Below are 14,105 nucleotides of genomic sequence, written 5' to 3'. Positions count from 1 at the left end.
GTTGACCCGTCTAATTATTTTTTATCAAGGAAACGAAATAAACTTACATTTCAGATAGTATATTACCCGGAAAATTTGAACTTTTATATTATATATAAAACAGTCCTCCGCCGCGTCTATCTGTATCTCATTCCACCAATATTTAGAATGATTCAGGAGGAAGGTTTAAATATATATTTCTACACATAATTTTTCAAGATGGGTCGCTAGTGTTCAATAAAGGGGTAAATAAGACACACAAAGAACTACTATACTTTTAATTGCATCCAACAAGTTAAATTTTAAGCTGATCCTTAACATCTCAATACTTATTCGTAAATAGCTAAATATCTCTTTCACTTGTATGTCAAGTACAAAAATATGTAAACAAATGAAAACTCACACTCGTGATTGACTTAGCATAAATGAAACATGTCCGATTGTCCGTAGTTTCGTAAATTTGAACTTATTCAATAAATTATTCACAAGCCAAAGGGCCTGGCTCACAATATGAAGCCACAATATGCAGGTCACTTATAAATCACACTTTCTGAAAATAAATAAAGTTTCATTAAACATCTGCTCTACCAACCAGGGTCATATGTGGTTGACATTTTACCGATATCTTTTTAACAAGTGTGCCTTCCAAACTCAAACATCTTTTCCTTGGGAACCAAAAAGGTTTAATTCTACATTTAATTGCAGTCTAATTATTCATGCATTTCATCTAAAAGGGTAAAACTATGGCACAATTATTTTCATTAAAAACAAGTAACTGATTAAGAACATAGGTTAAATATTAAACCCTAATTAAAAAATACTGTCCGTTTCTATATTGTAAACACAACTAACGCCTGAGATTCTTTCATATATTCACCACTAGGTGTCGTTTTTCAAACAAGAAAGTATTTTCACATTCTAAATTTTAAAAAATCATAAGAATTATCTGAGGTCCATATCTAGATGACACTCTTCCAATTCACGGACTGTATCAGTACAACTCACCACTAGGTGTCGCTCTTCCAAAGCTTGATCGTCTTGTCGTTCTCAAGTGCGGCAGAGGCGATAATATTCTCAGTGGGATGGCAAGCCGTGCACAGCACCGTGTCTGTATGCCCCGATAGTCGCTGCACAATCTCTTTTGATTGCAGATTCCATATGTACACCAGGTTGTCCTCCGAGCCTGATACTATCCACTGTAATAAACATGAAATTAACTAAGAATTATGTTTATAATCGATACGTTATGGCGACAAAAAGCAAACATGCCATCGGAAAACGTTGCTCCAGAACTGAACTTTGCGATAGGTTCGGGAAGACTGAGAGAGAAGAATGTAAGTTAATTTTAAGTATAAATTAAAAAAAATGTAGTTTAGTAAGTTAGTATTTATAATATAATTATCTTTAGGCATCTTTATGCTGTAAATATCTAGAAGTATTCTAAGCAGTGTTGGCCTAGTGGCTTTAGCGTGCGACTTTCATCCCTGAGGTCGTAGGTTCGATCCTCGGCTGTGCACCAATGGACTTTCTATCTATGTGCGCATCTAACATTCACTCTAAGTGAGGAAACCGGCTTGCCTTAAAGCGGCCACTGACGATACGTCCATTAATCCGAATGGAGTAGTCGTCGTCCAAAATCGTCCCATGAATGGTAAAAAAGTATTCCATTTGGATGGACGTCAGCCAGCTCTGGATTTCCAAAAGGATTGAAATCCATGCGTCCAGGCCAAATGGACGTCATCCGTGGCCGTCCGTCAATGGCAGAAACGTGCGCCACGCCATATGGAAGCAGTCCGAATTGTCCGTGAATGGGCGAAACGGCGTCCATTTTTTTGAGGTTTTTGTTTCAGTTTATGTTTTGATGTCGATGGTGGTGCATGTGCTGTGTATTTGTCAAGCGTTATAATTTTTTTTTATTATGTCTTTGTCCGCACGTGACTTTGTGTTTGAAGTAATAGAAAAATATAAAAGTATTTCTATTTTTAAATAAATATATTTATATTATAAAATAAATAAGAATATTTCTTTGTTTCAACCAATCCTTCATCCACCTTCTCTTAGGTTTTTTTTTCTTTTTAATAAAATACACACAACTGCTGCCACCAGTAAAGTATTGCTATCCATAGTATTATTTATTTCCTTTCCGTACGATTGCAAAGTTTGAAGTGACGCCATGCATCCAAATGGAAGTATTGTGAATGGTACCGTATCTCGATAAATTTCCATTTGGATGCATCCAAAAGGAAGTCTACTAAATGGACGTATCGTCAGTGGCCACCTTTAGACCTAAAAAGTCAACGGTGTGTGTCAGTAACAGGATCTGGCTGATCACCTACTTGCCTTGATTGACAAATGATCATGAAACATATTAAAAATCTGAGGCCTAAAAAGGTTTTAGCACTACTGATTTATTTTATTTTTTATTCAAAGCATGGTAGCAGATAAGTCCGATTGTTCAACCAGGAAGCTCATTTAGAAAACACAACACTTTCTTTTATCATAGCTTTTAACTGCACTAGATCTAAATGCGCCTAATTTTCATAATGGCGCGTCTAAACGGGCCATGTTTTGCTGCAATTGATGGCTGCAGCACTGTGGCCGGCAACATTGCAAACAATAGCAGCCACACTATGCAATATTGCAGTAATGTCCCGGCCATATAGCCAAACATGTTTTGTATAGCCACATATGGCCGATGTTGCCCCGATGGGTGGCCGGACGATCGCTAGGCTATCGAATTCAACTGCAATATTGCACAGCCAGTTCTCTTGTTGTTTCAGTCAGTCACTCTCTTTGTTATGGCATAGTGTATCCTTTTCTACGCGACATGACGTTTGCGTTGAGTGAAGTGTGCCTGTTGCTTTATTCTGTGTTTTGCGATCAGCTGTATTTGACGTTAGATTACTACGTAAAAATTACTACTTTTGACATTCTAGTTCTTGAATAATTTATTATCAAGACTTATTTCTAGACTCAAATTGTCTACAGTTTCAAGCCTATTTAAGTAAGGTCGAATCCACAATCTCTTCTTTTTCTGTTTCTTTTTTAAAACAATATAAGCTGCTGCGAAAAGTGTGATTTCGTCAGCCATTGTTGCCGGTTTGTGTAGCCCGTTTAGGAGTCTGCATCATGGGCCATACTATTGCAACACATTGCCCAGCCATAGATTGTTCGGCCATCAGCTGCATTAAAATATTTTTGTAATGGCCGGGCAATTAGTGGCCAACAGTGCAGCCATCAATTGCAGCAAAACATGGCCCGTTTAGACGCGCCATTACTTATTGATAAAGGTAATTTTCTATGCAAGAATTCCATTTTCTTTTATTTCTTTATTTTGGGTGTTAAATCTAGTACATATATACATTTCATATACTAGATTTAACATAATATTTACAAAAATCTCGAAACAAATATATTAAATCTCTAAATAAATATATATACTAAACTAAATGGTTTTCACCATCGAAAAATTACATACCTTTCCGCCAGTAACGCTGAAGTTTGCGAAAATACAATATTTCTCATTCTTATGTCCAGTGTAGGTCTTGAGGCACTTGCCCCGACTGTAGTCCCATAGTTTCAATGTGTTGTCCAAAGTCGCCGCTAGAATGTACTTGCCATTCGGTGAAAACTTGACAAAGGACACTGGCGGGTTGTCATCGTCTATGAGTGTTTTAAGGCACTGACCGGAGGCTGTATCCCAAATTCGGCTGTGAACAGAAATTTCATAATTAATATTGATAAATCATATAAAACCTTCTTGTTTGATCAGTCTCCATTGAAAAAGAGACCCAGTCTCTTTATACTATACTGTCAATTAGGGTGTGTATGAGGTATAATAAACATGTATGCATATTAAAAATGCGTAATTGTTATATTATAGATAAGGCAAGTACAGGCTATTTGCCCCAAGTAACATACATTATGAAATAATATCATCTGGTTTATTTTAATGTTGGTCTACGATATAATCGAAATACTTTACAATAAATATATCTATTAATATATATAAGTCTCATACATGTACATAAATAACCATGGTTTGTAGAGGTGTTTAATTATTCATTCGTCATTCAGTACGCACGCAATAATTGAGCAATATTTAATCAAAACGGTAGTTTAGGGGGCATCCACAAATTACGTGAGGTGTTTAAGGGGGGGAGGGGGTCGAGTAAAATCTCATTTAATCTTACGTTGGAGAGAGGGGGGGTCTCGGCAAATATCACGCAATTTTTTTTCTGATTGAAAAAAAAGATTTTGGAAAACGATTGACCCTAAAGGCCATCTCTGCAACTTCCCGCTAACTTCATACCTAAACGCTCAACATTTCACTTATTTTGTTTTTAAGCTCTTTGAGCTCAATAGTACGAATTCTGTGTTATAGTGACCTTTTTTTTCGAGCTCAAAAAGATAGCTTCTTACGCGTTTACGTAAGAAACCCACATTTTGAAAAATCTCACGTGAGATTGGGGGTTGGGGGAGGGGGTTGAATAAAATCTCACGACATCTCACCAGGGGGGGAGGGAGGTACAGAAAATTTAAAAAAACACCTCACGTAATTTATGGACGCCCCCTTACTATTAACACTCAAGTAGGGACTATTAACGTACATGTGTTCAAATTCTTAGTATAAATATCTCGTGTGATCTTGGGATCGAAACCCAGGAATATAATTTCAAAACACAAAATCCAATTGCATCAGACCTTGATATATCTGAATAAATGAATTTTATGAGACTTTTAGCAATATTTTTAGTAATTGTAGAGCATTACGCATTACCGCTGCTGACTCATCTTGCGACTTCTTGTCGTAATTTATTTTTAGATCGTTAGCCTTGAAACACATGGGTTACAGAAAGGTTTTAAAAATATTCTACTTAGCAATAAGACTATTGAGACAAGGTGTAACTCTTTGAGTTTTGATACTCGATTGGCGCTTTTATACAAATGCCAGTTGTACCACACAATGCCACAAAAAAGGAAATAAATCTTTTTAGAATTCTTTCGTTTAATTTCCAAGAAAAGTAATTACTTATAAATATTTTCACTTGTTGTAAATATACGAGCGGAAACCTATTTTTCTTAAATTATTACTGAAATTATAAGACTACTACTCACCATAGACCATCATAACTTGAAGATACAATAAGACTTCCATCTCTGTTGAAATGCACTGCGGACACTGGATCTGAATGCGCTGGTAGTGTTTTTAAACATTTTCCTGTTATAAAAAATCTTATTAGTGCTTTTAAACCTTAATGTGCTTATTTATTTGATTCTTATGACTGATAAAATTCAAATGTGACATTACCTGTTTCACATTTATATTAATGTCTCCCTTCAGTTATTTTAAGCACTTTTTATTTAACTTCTATTTTGTTTGATTAGATAAGCTATGCAAATTAAAAAAAAGTTAATTATATCAACTGCGACTTTCACAGTACTTCAAATTTTATATGCCTATACATTTATGTTACAATGTTATAATTCAATATTTACATTTTAGTATAAGAATTTCTTGTTCGAGGAATAGAAGCACTATTTGTTGAGTGACTAAATATTTTTTTTTTTAAATATTATGTTAGTCATCATCCATAGACATCATCAATTCTCATGCTTAGAAGTAAGTTACTAGTCTTTAAACCCAACATAACAATAATAACTAAAACAGTACCTGTTCTGACATCCCATATCCGAACACTCTCATCAAAACTACCAGAGACAATAAGATTACTTTGTGGATTGAAATTGCAACAGAAAACATAATTGCTGTGTCCTTTAAGCGTCTTTAGACATTTTCCTGAACTTAGCTCCCAAACCTGTAAAAAATTACACTACAATTAATAAAACTAATGTTATTAATGTGAGTATTAATAAACAGCAATTTAAAAAATAGTCTTCTAATGTTAATAAAGTTTAGTAAACATTCTTATCTATATATATCTTAAAAAGGGTTATATTGCTTATCTTAATTGATAAAAGAGGTCGAGAACCGTGAGAACCCCTTTTTAAAGTAACATTCTTATCTAAAAAGTATTTCATAAATATACCAAAATTTACTAAGGCAACAACTTTATCCATTATCCATATCTAACATTTCCTTGTAACAAAACTACAAGCTTAACCAGTAAACTTTTTGAAAACAAAGACATTTCCAATAAAGACTGTTTACAATAAGAGTAGTAAATAATATACAGTTATGACTTAAAACATTAACTTATTAGCAAAATATTAATAGGTAAATATATTCTGACCTTAAGGGTTTTATCATCACTTGCACTAACAATTAGCCTGCTATCTGAAGACCAAGCCACATCGCTGATGCCCATTTTATGTCCTGATATAGTCTTCTCAAATTTGCCATCATAAGCTCCCCACACCTTAATAAGTTTATCAGCAGCTGAAAATTATATTTTATTTATGTAGCATTAGTGTAAAGAACCCTTATCAATATTAAGCCAGAAAGGATAAATTATTTAAAATTTCTTGGATGTTTTGGATGTATGTAGAAGAGAGATAAAAAAAATATTATGTGTCTACTAGCAACCTTGAGTCATTGCACAACTTAGGTGAGAGTAATTCAACAACTGATTATCACCTCACTTATTTAATAAAAATTTAAAGTGATTTGTGACCTACATCCACTCAAAACTGTATGTAGTTACTTAGTTTTGATTTTTAAAACGAAACAATTTCATGTAATAAAAATTTACATTCACAATAAAAAAAAGTATATAAGTGTGATTAAAAGATAAATTTTATCAAGGCCTTTTTTTGTAAGATTACCCAGTTTGATCCAAATAATAGTGGATTAAACAATTTAACAAACAATTTGAATATTACAAAGTAGGTTGCTTAGATTGTGAAACCTGACCTACACCTTAATTCAAACAACTTATCAGTGATAAAAATACGGAAAAGAACTTACAAGAGCTAGCAAGCCATTCTCCATTCGGACTAAATTTAACAGATGATACAGCTTTAGTATGGCCCGCAAGCGTAAATTTGAGCGTATAATTCGGCTTCTGCAAACAATTATAAAAATTAGCGCGAAATCGCACGTGTTCGGCTCTATAGTTACATAAACATGTGCGAGCCGCAAATATAACAATTTATGCTGCAATATTTAGCACTCTTACCGCCACCGATGACTTGTTTGACTGTGAGGAACTCTGTGATAACGAATTTGGGCCGGACAAATTTGTTGAAGGCCCACCGTGCGTTTGATGAGCGGCAGTATGGCCTGGCCCGGGCCCTAGCGGCACCATGTTTCAACTTTCGACGCACTTATCCTTAGTATATTCGTCACCCACTACAATCACTTATACACAATGAGTTATAATTTAAATTTAATTCTCTAGCACACACACAACAAAACCTATCATGAACGCGAGAAGTTCCATAAATTTTAACGTAGATTTTCAAAGAACATTCTTCCGAGCGTCTCGATGCGTTCATTTCGCGAAGAACGAACAATGCTGGCAACCGTAACGAACAAATTTCCTTCCCGCATTTCACCCGCGCGCCTCCAGCGGGCCGCGATTTTCTCTTACCAACGTTGCCAAACATTTTTTTTTTTTTTTAGTTATATCGGTCAGCCAAGCATTTTCAAACCGAAAATATAATTGTCTATGAAATAAATTATAAAAATAATGAATGGTTTTGAAAAATTTACATGATTAAGTTATGTTTACAATTATAATATTAACGTTCGTTTACATGAGCGTTTAATGATTAATTAATTTATATTATGATTAAAATTTTTATATAGGGTAAACATTCATTTTATTTGACCCTTTTGACATTCGCCGATCCCAAGGTCGAATTTGATTTGCGGTAGCCTAAAATTTTTACCGACAAATTGAATTTATATTAACTTACTGTCCCTATAAATTTAATTCAGTAATCAGTATGGCGCTAAATAAATTAAGCATAGATGCTGTAAACTTAAGTGGCAAGCGAGTTTTAATGAGGTAAGAATTAGACTAGTTTTATTGCGGGCGGAAATTAGACAATAAAAATGGAATACAATAACATTATTATATTTACAGGGTTGACTTCAACGTTCCCCTCAAGGATGGAGTAATCACCAACAACCAACGTATAGTAGCAGCGTTGGATTCTGTCAAATATGCGCTGGATAAGGGAGCAAAGTCAGTCGTTTTAATGTCACATCTTGGTCGACCTGATGGTCAAGCAAACCCAAAATATACTCTTAAACCTGTAGCAGAAGAGTTGAAAAAGCTTTTAAACAGGTAGAATTTCTTCATTTTGTTTATTGATGATATGAGATATCAGTATGCAAATGCAAAATTGTGCTTTGAATTATTAATCTCAAGAAATCTTAATCTCTTTCTAGAGATATACAATTCCTCCCTGACTGTATTGGTGCTGAAGTAGAAGCTTCTTGTGCTGACCCACCAGTTGGCTCAGTAATATTGCTAGAGAACCTGCGCTACCATATTGAGGAGGAAGGAAAAGGTGTAGATGCTAGTGGGTCTAAAGTTAAAGCTGACCCAGAAAAAGTGAAGGCTTTTAGAGCAACCTTAAGGAAACTTGGAGATATTTACATAAATGATGCTTTTGGTAAGTATTAATAGAGTTTAAATTAAGCATCAATCATCAAATATAATCTTGAATATCCTATCACATATGCAATATCAACCTTTAACATAATTTTACTTCGTACAGGTACTGCACACAGGGCACATAGTTCAATGATGGGTGAAGGTTTTGAACAGAGAGCTAGTGGATTCTTATTAAAGAAAGAATTACAATATTTTGCTAAAGCATTACATGAACCAGAAAGGTACAATTTATTAACAATAACTACAATAAAAACATAGCAGATAATTATAAGATCAAATATCAATGGCATGTCATACAAAATTAACTATTCGTGGAAGTTAGTTAAATGTTGTTTAGAACTTCAACTCTCTCTCTCTTTATCGCAAAATTTGACTTTGAAGTAAATACAATACATGAAAGTTTAATCTTTATAAAACTTTATTCTCTTGAATGAGAAAATGAAATATATATTTACAGTCTGACATTTTTATTATTTTTAAAACATAACCTTATTCTTTAAAGACCCTTCTTGGCTATCCTTGGTGGTGCGAAGGTTGCTGATAAAATCCTGCTAATAGAGAACTTACTGGATAAAGTGAATGAAATGATTATTGGTGGAGGTATGGCTTATACTTTCTTGAAGGAAACAAAGGGTATGGCCGTGAGTATAATTTTTTTTATATTATTGTCTTTTAGTTATATTTAAGTTTACACTTAGCATACTGATCATTTAAAAGCTTCTATTTTTTTTTAATAAGGATTTAAATTTGGAACATAGCTTGAATGGGCAGGTCACTCCATAAACCAAATTTATGTGTGTAAAAAATGTATACTTAGTACAGTCTAGAGTAGACACATAATGTCCGTAACATTATTTAATATTAATTTTTTTTACTCAATTGCAAAGAAAATTATTACAATTTTACATAAAAATAATGTTATTTTTTTTAAATTGTTTATTTATATGTAATCTAGTTACTATTATACATGTTAATGGAACACTAGCAATATTGCTTAAATTAAAGGAGAGGCAATTATGTTATACTAAAAATGTTTAAAAGTACAAAAATACTATTCTTTTCAGATTGGCAACTCTTTATATGATGCGGAAGGGGCTAAAATTGTCGCTAAATTATTGGAAAAAGCAGCTAAAAACAATGTTAAACTTCACCTTCCTGTTGATTTTGTAACTGCTGATAAGTTTGATGAGAATGCACAGGTAGGTATGATTTATAAAATAAGTGTTAATGTTTTTTTTTTAAAGTATTTAGTTATTTTGGGTGTAACATATAATAAATAATAAAAAATAATCCTTGAGAAGCATGGGTAAGATGGACAAGAAATATAAAACAATGTATTATTTGCTTGAAATTGTTTCTTTTAAAAATATATATATAAAAATTTCCAATATTCTTCTACTCAAACATTTTATATTATATGGATATTTTGAAAATATGCTTATATTTAGGTTGGTGCTGCAGACGTTGAGACTGGTATACCAGAAGGCTGGATGGGTCTAGATGTAGGGCCTAAATCAAGGGAACTCTTTGCTGACCCAATTGCAAGAGCTAAAGTTATTGTATGGAATGGGTAAGATATTAATGCTAAGTTTATAAATAACTATATAACGTTTTGTATATAAAAGCACTTAAGATATGTAATCTAGAAAACATATCTCTGATATATAGGTCCCCGCCAAGCAAGCAGTTTTGCTTTTGAATTTGTTATTATTGTTAAATTGTGATAAACAATAATATTAAGGTTAAAGGGTTTTTAATTTAAAAAAAATAAAATTAAAAAAAGCTTATAGGATTACTAACATAGTAAAGCAACAATACTCTCTCAAATCCACGATCCAAATCTAGATATTTAAATGTGTACTAACAAATGTTATTAATATTTTAGTAGATAAATGCGGATTCTTGGGCATCTAGTAATAATAATTAATTTTACAGACCAGCAGGTGTTTTCGAGTTTGAGAAATTTGCTGGAGGCACACGCGCCCTCATGGACGGCGTTGTGAAGGCCACCGCTGCTGGAGCTATTACTATCATAGGTAATTAATGTACTAAGTGCGTTCAAGTATTACGTAACGAATTTTGGGGGGAGGGGGTCCTTTTGTAAAACGTTACGATGCGGGGCGGGGATTGAATTACGCGTTATTTTTAATATTATTTTAGATTTTCCAGTACTTTACACCACATAATGGTAGCTTTTAGGTATAAAGAGTCACGAAACGTTTTACTATACTTGGGTACAGTACTGTACTTGGGTAGAGAAAAATGTTACGGCGCGTTACATGGGGGGGGGGGTGTCAATAATCTCCAAAAATTGCGTGACGTAATACTTGAACGCTCCCTAAATAGATGATTTGCATTTCGTCATAATTTACATGTCACCCCTACGTTTTACATTTAAAACACTATTTTGAAGTAACATGCTTTCGACTATTGTCTCGTATATTAACATATTTAGGGAATTAGTTAGATAAGCCCTTACTGTTTCCCAAGGAATAACTGAAGATTTGCTGTGTGTTAGCTTGTGAACGTGTTGCACTTCGTCGTATCGTATAACAACCAGGCGCGTCGTATATCTTTGTAGTCCTTCGAGCCGGATTTGAAAGGGGCCGTTCATAAAATACGTCACACTAAAATCAGCTTTTTTGACCCCCTATTGTCACGCTGTGTCACACTTTCTGTGACCCTAGAAATATTTTGTCACAAAAACTAAGACAATGCTGAGTATGATAAATTTTAAATGATAGTACACAAATTATGAAAATTAAAAATATTTATTTAGTTATAATAAAATTTTAATAAATATCTTTTATAAGTGTTAAATAATTTTTGATAGAGTTCACCTCTTATCGATGTCATTGTTTTTTCATTTTCATTTGTTACCTACTGAATCGAAAGCGCAGGGTACCTGGAAATGTTACTCTCTCAAGTATTGGAAAAACAAAGAAACCAGTTGTCGCGTTGATCGCAACGCCGCTAGAGTCGCGCCACAGAGCCAGCGCTTATGTCAAAAAATAATAAATGGCGAACGTCACGTTGCCGTATATCCCCCGTCCCCTTGTCACACTCAGCCAGACCCCTCCCCTCCCCTTGTATGCGAACGTATTTTATGAACGGCCCCAAACCGCGAGCTCTGTGGCTTGCCCTAATTGTATTTTGTATACAGAATCAGGGGAATACGGGACGATGGACTGTGTCACGTGTTTGTGATTAGACTAGAGATGCTGTTAACCATTAAAAATAAAGCGTTTAGTATTTTAATTGCCACCCTAGTCGACGATCCGTTAACTGTCAAGAATTATAATATTAAAAAATAAATTGTCTATTGTCTATGATCGAAGCATTCATATATACTCTTCAGCTGTATGTACAAAAATCATTGCAAAACCTTATCACGATATTCTTTGCTAGGTGGAGGTGACACAGCAACTTGTTGCGCCAAGTGGGGAACGGAAGACAAAGTATCTCACGTGTCTACGGGTGGAGGCGCTTCTTTGGAGTTGCTCGAAGGTAAGAACATTTCAATAACCTTTTTAGCAATATTAATTAAAGAATAAACTAATAAGTGACTAATGACTATAGTAAGCTATATTTTACTATACTTAAAAGTTCAAATGTATGCCATGACTCATGATAACTCTCTGCTATAATATAACTATGACATTTGTAAATTATCGAAAAGAAATGATGGCGTCGAAATCGATCTTATACTTCTCGAGTAGGAACTATGAAAAAATCTATAAATACGACACTGTTTTCTACTTTAGGTTGTATCTGTCTTGTTCTCAGAGCCTAAAACAATTGGTAGATCGCAACGAATTATTGATTTTATTAAAACTTACTAAAAATTTAATTTTTATGAAATTGGTTTAAAATTTTTTCCATAGCGCGACGTCGTGTGTTATTTATTGATTTTTTTTCTTATATATTTTTCAATTGTTTTTTTTGTGTCGTTACACATTATACTCCATAAAATTTATTTTTTAACATTAGTAACGGATTGTTAGCTTTATTTAGCCTGGTACCATTGAGTTTTTTTATCTACTCAACTATATGTGTATATCAGCGAAAAAAAACATTAGGGAGCACGGTATAAAGTGTAAATTATAGGTTGTGTGTCGTAGCGTGTACAATCGCGAGCCCCGACCTGTCATTATATTAGGGTTTCTAATACCAACTTTTAATACGAAATACTAATTTCACGGCATATACAAAACAATAGTAGTAAATGATTAAAAATAGCTAGCTTATTACAAGCTCCAAGTATAAGTTTTTAAAAATGTCAAGAAGTCTATATTTTATATAGTATATTTAGTATATTAAGGATATATAGTATATTTCTTAAACAGAAGTTGGAAGCCCTAACTAATATATATAATGCCAATGTTCGTACTCATACCACGTACAGCGATCGAAATAGTGCAGTTACGTCATGCGGATCTGCATAGCGTTAACTTCGCTATTGGTTTTCCATAAAACTTTTTTAATTAATATTGCGAAAATTCAATAACAAAACTTGCACACTTTTTAACAAGCAACGTAGTTCGGAAATATCGTGAAACTTAATATGGTAAACTTTTAATATGGTCACGCTAATCATTTGCATTTTGAGCCCTCCAGGCGACACTGTTTTTTGTTTATAATTCACCTCGCTTAAATTATCGAGCTAAATTTATCGTATTATTTTTTCTGATTTTTCTTGCTTTGAACAGCAGTATTTTCTGTTGCGATATATATGGAAGTACCTTTATTTATAAAACCTTCCAATTTTTATAGTTTCAATTCACTTTCTTCCGTATTCATAAGGATATAATCAATTATTAATGTTTTGTCTACCACCACAACCACCGTTTAGTCTTATAATACGTTAAATATAAGCTCACAAATCTTATGATTGATATTCAGGGAAGACAGATAACATTGTTACGTTATATTAAAATGTCTTTCTACTTCCGGGACTTTGTCAACAATGTGGACACATTAAATATTTTTCAAATAGCGAACCCATAAATTATCAACATCGACAACACGATTATGAATGAAATACTTGTTCGTCCCTTATAGGCTCACGGGAATTTACATGCCTGTTAAAAAACGCTGATTTTATAATTGATCCTAGGTAATAGTAGTATAGGTATAGTTTCATAAGATATTGTTTGTTTCAGGCAAAGTTCTTCCAGGTGTTGCAGCTCTTACAGATGCCTAAGACCTTAGCAGATCTTAATTGCACAATTATATTCAACAGTCACAAGTGTCACCAATGCACTACTCAAAACGATCTTGCTAATAATGAAAATGAGATTTTTTAGAACTTCCTTTACGCCGTGAGATGTTAATGTAGATAGTTAAAGGTTATACAAATTATTTATAGAAAATTACGCGCTTAACGGCGTATGCGATTAGAGCGCTGATGCGAATAATTAAATAATAATATAAGTGTGTCATGTGTATATTTATTGTTATGAATAAATGTTGCTTAATCAAGTGTATTGTTTAATATTTTATTTTATAAATTAAGGTTTATATGAAATCTATTCCATC

The 14,105-nt window shown here is 33.5% G+C and overlaps 2 protein-coding genes across 2 annotated transcripts; one reads left to right on the top strand and one right to left on the bottom strand.

The window, feature by feature from the left end:
* Positions 1-242: 242 nt before the first annotated feature.
* On the bottom strand, positions 243-7,473 carry LOC125055822 (WD repeat-containing protein 5). Its single transcript, XM_047658447.1, has 8 exons — positions 7,119-7,473; positions 6,908-7,004; positions 6,234-6,379; positions 5,654-5,798; positions 5,098-5,200; positions 3,458-3,689; positions 985-1,175; positions 243-529 (listed from the first exon to the last, which is right to left on the bottom strand). Exons 1-7 carry the CDS (start codon positions 7,245-7,247, stop codon positions 987-989), a joined length of 1,041 nt encoding a protein of 346 aa, XP_047514403.1. The 5' UTR covers positions 7,248-7,473; the 3' UTR covers positions 243-529; positions 985-986.
* Positions 7,474-7,771: 298 nt separating this feature from the next.
* LOC125055821 (phosphoglycerate kinase) lies at positions 7,772-14,049 on the top strand. The gene is made up of 10 exons (XM_047658446.1): positions 7,772-7,952; positions 8,031-8,234; positions 8,339-8,565; positions 8,671-8,788; positions 9,070-9,208; positions 9,632-9,766; positions 10,016-10,137; positions 10,503-10,603; positions 11,976-12,074; positions 13,730-14,049. Exons 1-10 carry the CDS (start codon positions 7,891-7,893, stop codon positions 13,768-13,770), a joined length of 1,248 nt encoding a protein of 415 aa, XP_047514402.1. The 5' UTR covers positions 7,772-7,890; the 3' UTR covers positions 13,771-14,049.
* Positions 14,050-14,105: the final 56 nt, after the last annotated feature.

The sequence above is a fragment of the Pieris napi genome, chromosome 14, assembly GCF_905475465.1.
Source record: "Pieris napi chromosome 14, ilPieNapi1.2, whole genome shotgun sequence".
Lineage (NCBI taxonomy): Eukaryota > Metazoa > Arthropoda > Insecta > Lepidoptera > Pieridae > Pieris > Pieris napi.
Note: the sequence above shows the minus strand (reverse complement) of the source record. Positions and strands in the feature narration are given on the sequence as shown.

Coding starts and splice junctions, on each gene's coding strand:
- LOC125055822 (XM_047658447.1), bottom strand. CDS start 7,247: ATGGTGCCGCTAGGGCCCGGGCCAGGCCATACTGCCGCTCATCAAACG. Junction 7,005..7,118: donor CAAACAAGTCATCGGTGGCG/GTAAGAGTGCTA, acceptor AATTGTTTGCAG/AAGCCGAATTATACGCTCAA. Junction 5,799..6,233: donor GTGATGATAAAACCCTTAAG/GTCAGAATATAT, acceptor AATTTTTTACAG/GTTTGGGAGCTAAGTTCAGG.
- LOC125055821 (XM_047658446.1), top strand. CDS start 7,891: ATGGCGCTAAATAAATTAAGCATAGATGCTGTAAACTTAAGTGGCAAG. Junction 9,767..10,015: donor AGTTTGATGAGAATGCACAG/GTAGGTATGATT, acceptor GCTTATATTTAG/GTTGGTGCTGCAGACGTTGA. Junction 12,075..13,729: donor TTCTTTGGAGTTGCTCGAAG/GTAAGAACATTT, acceptor TGTTTGTTTCAG/GCAAAGTTCTTCCAGGTGTT.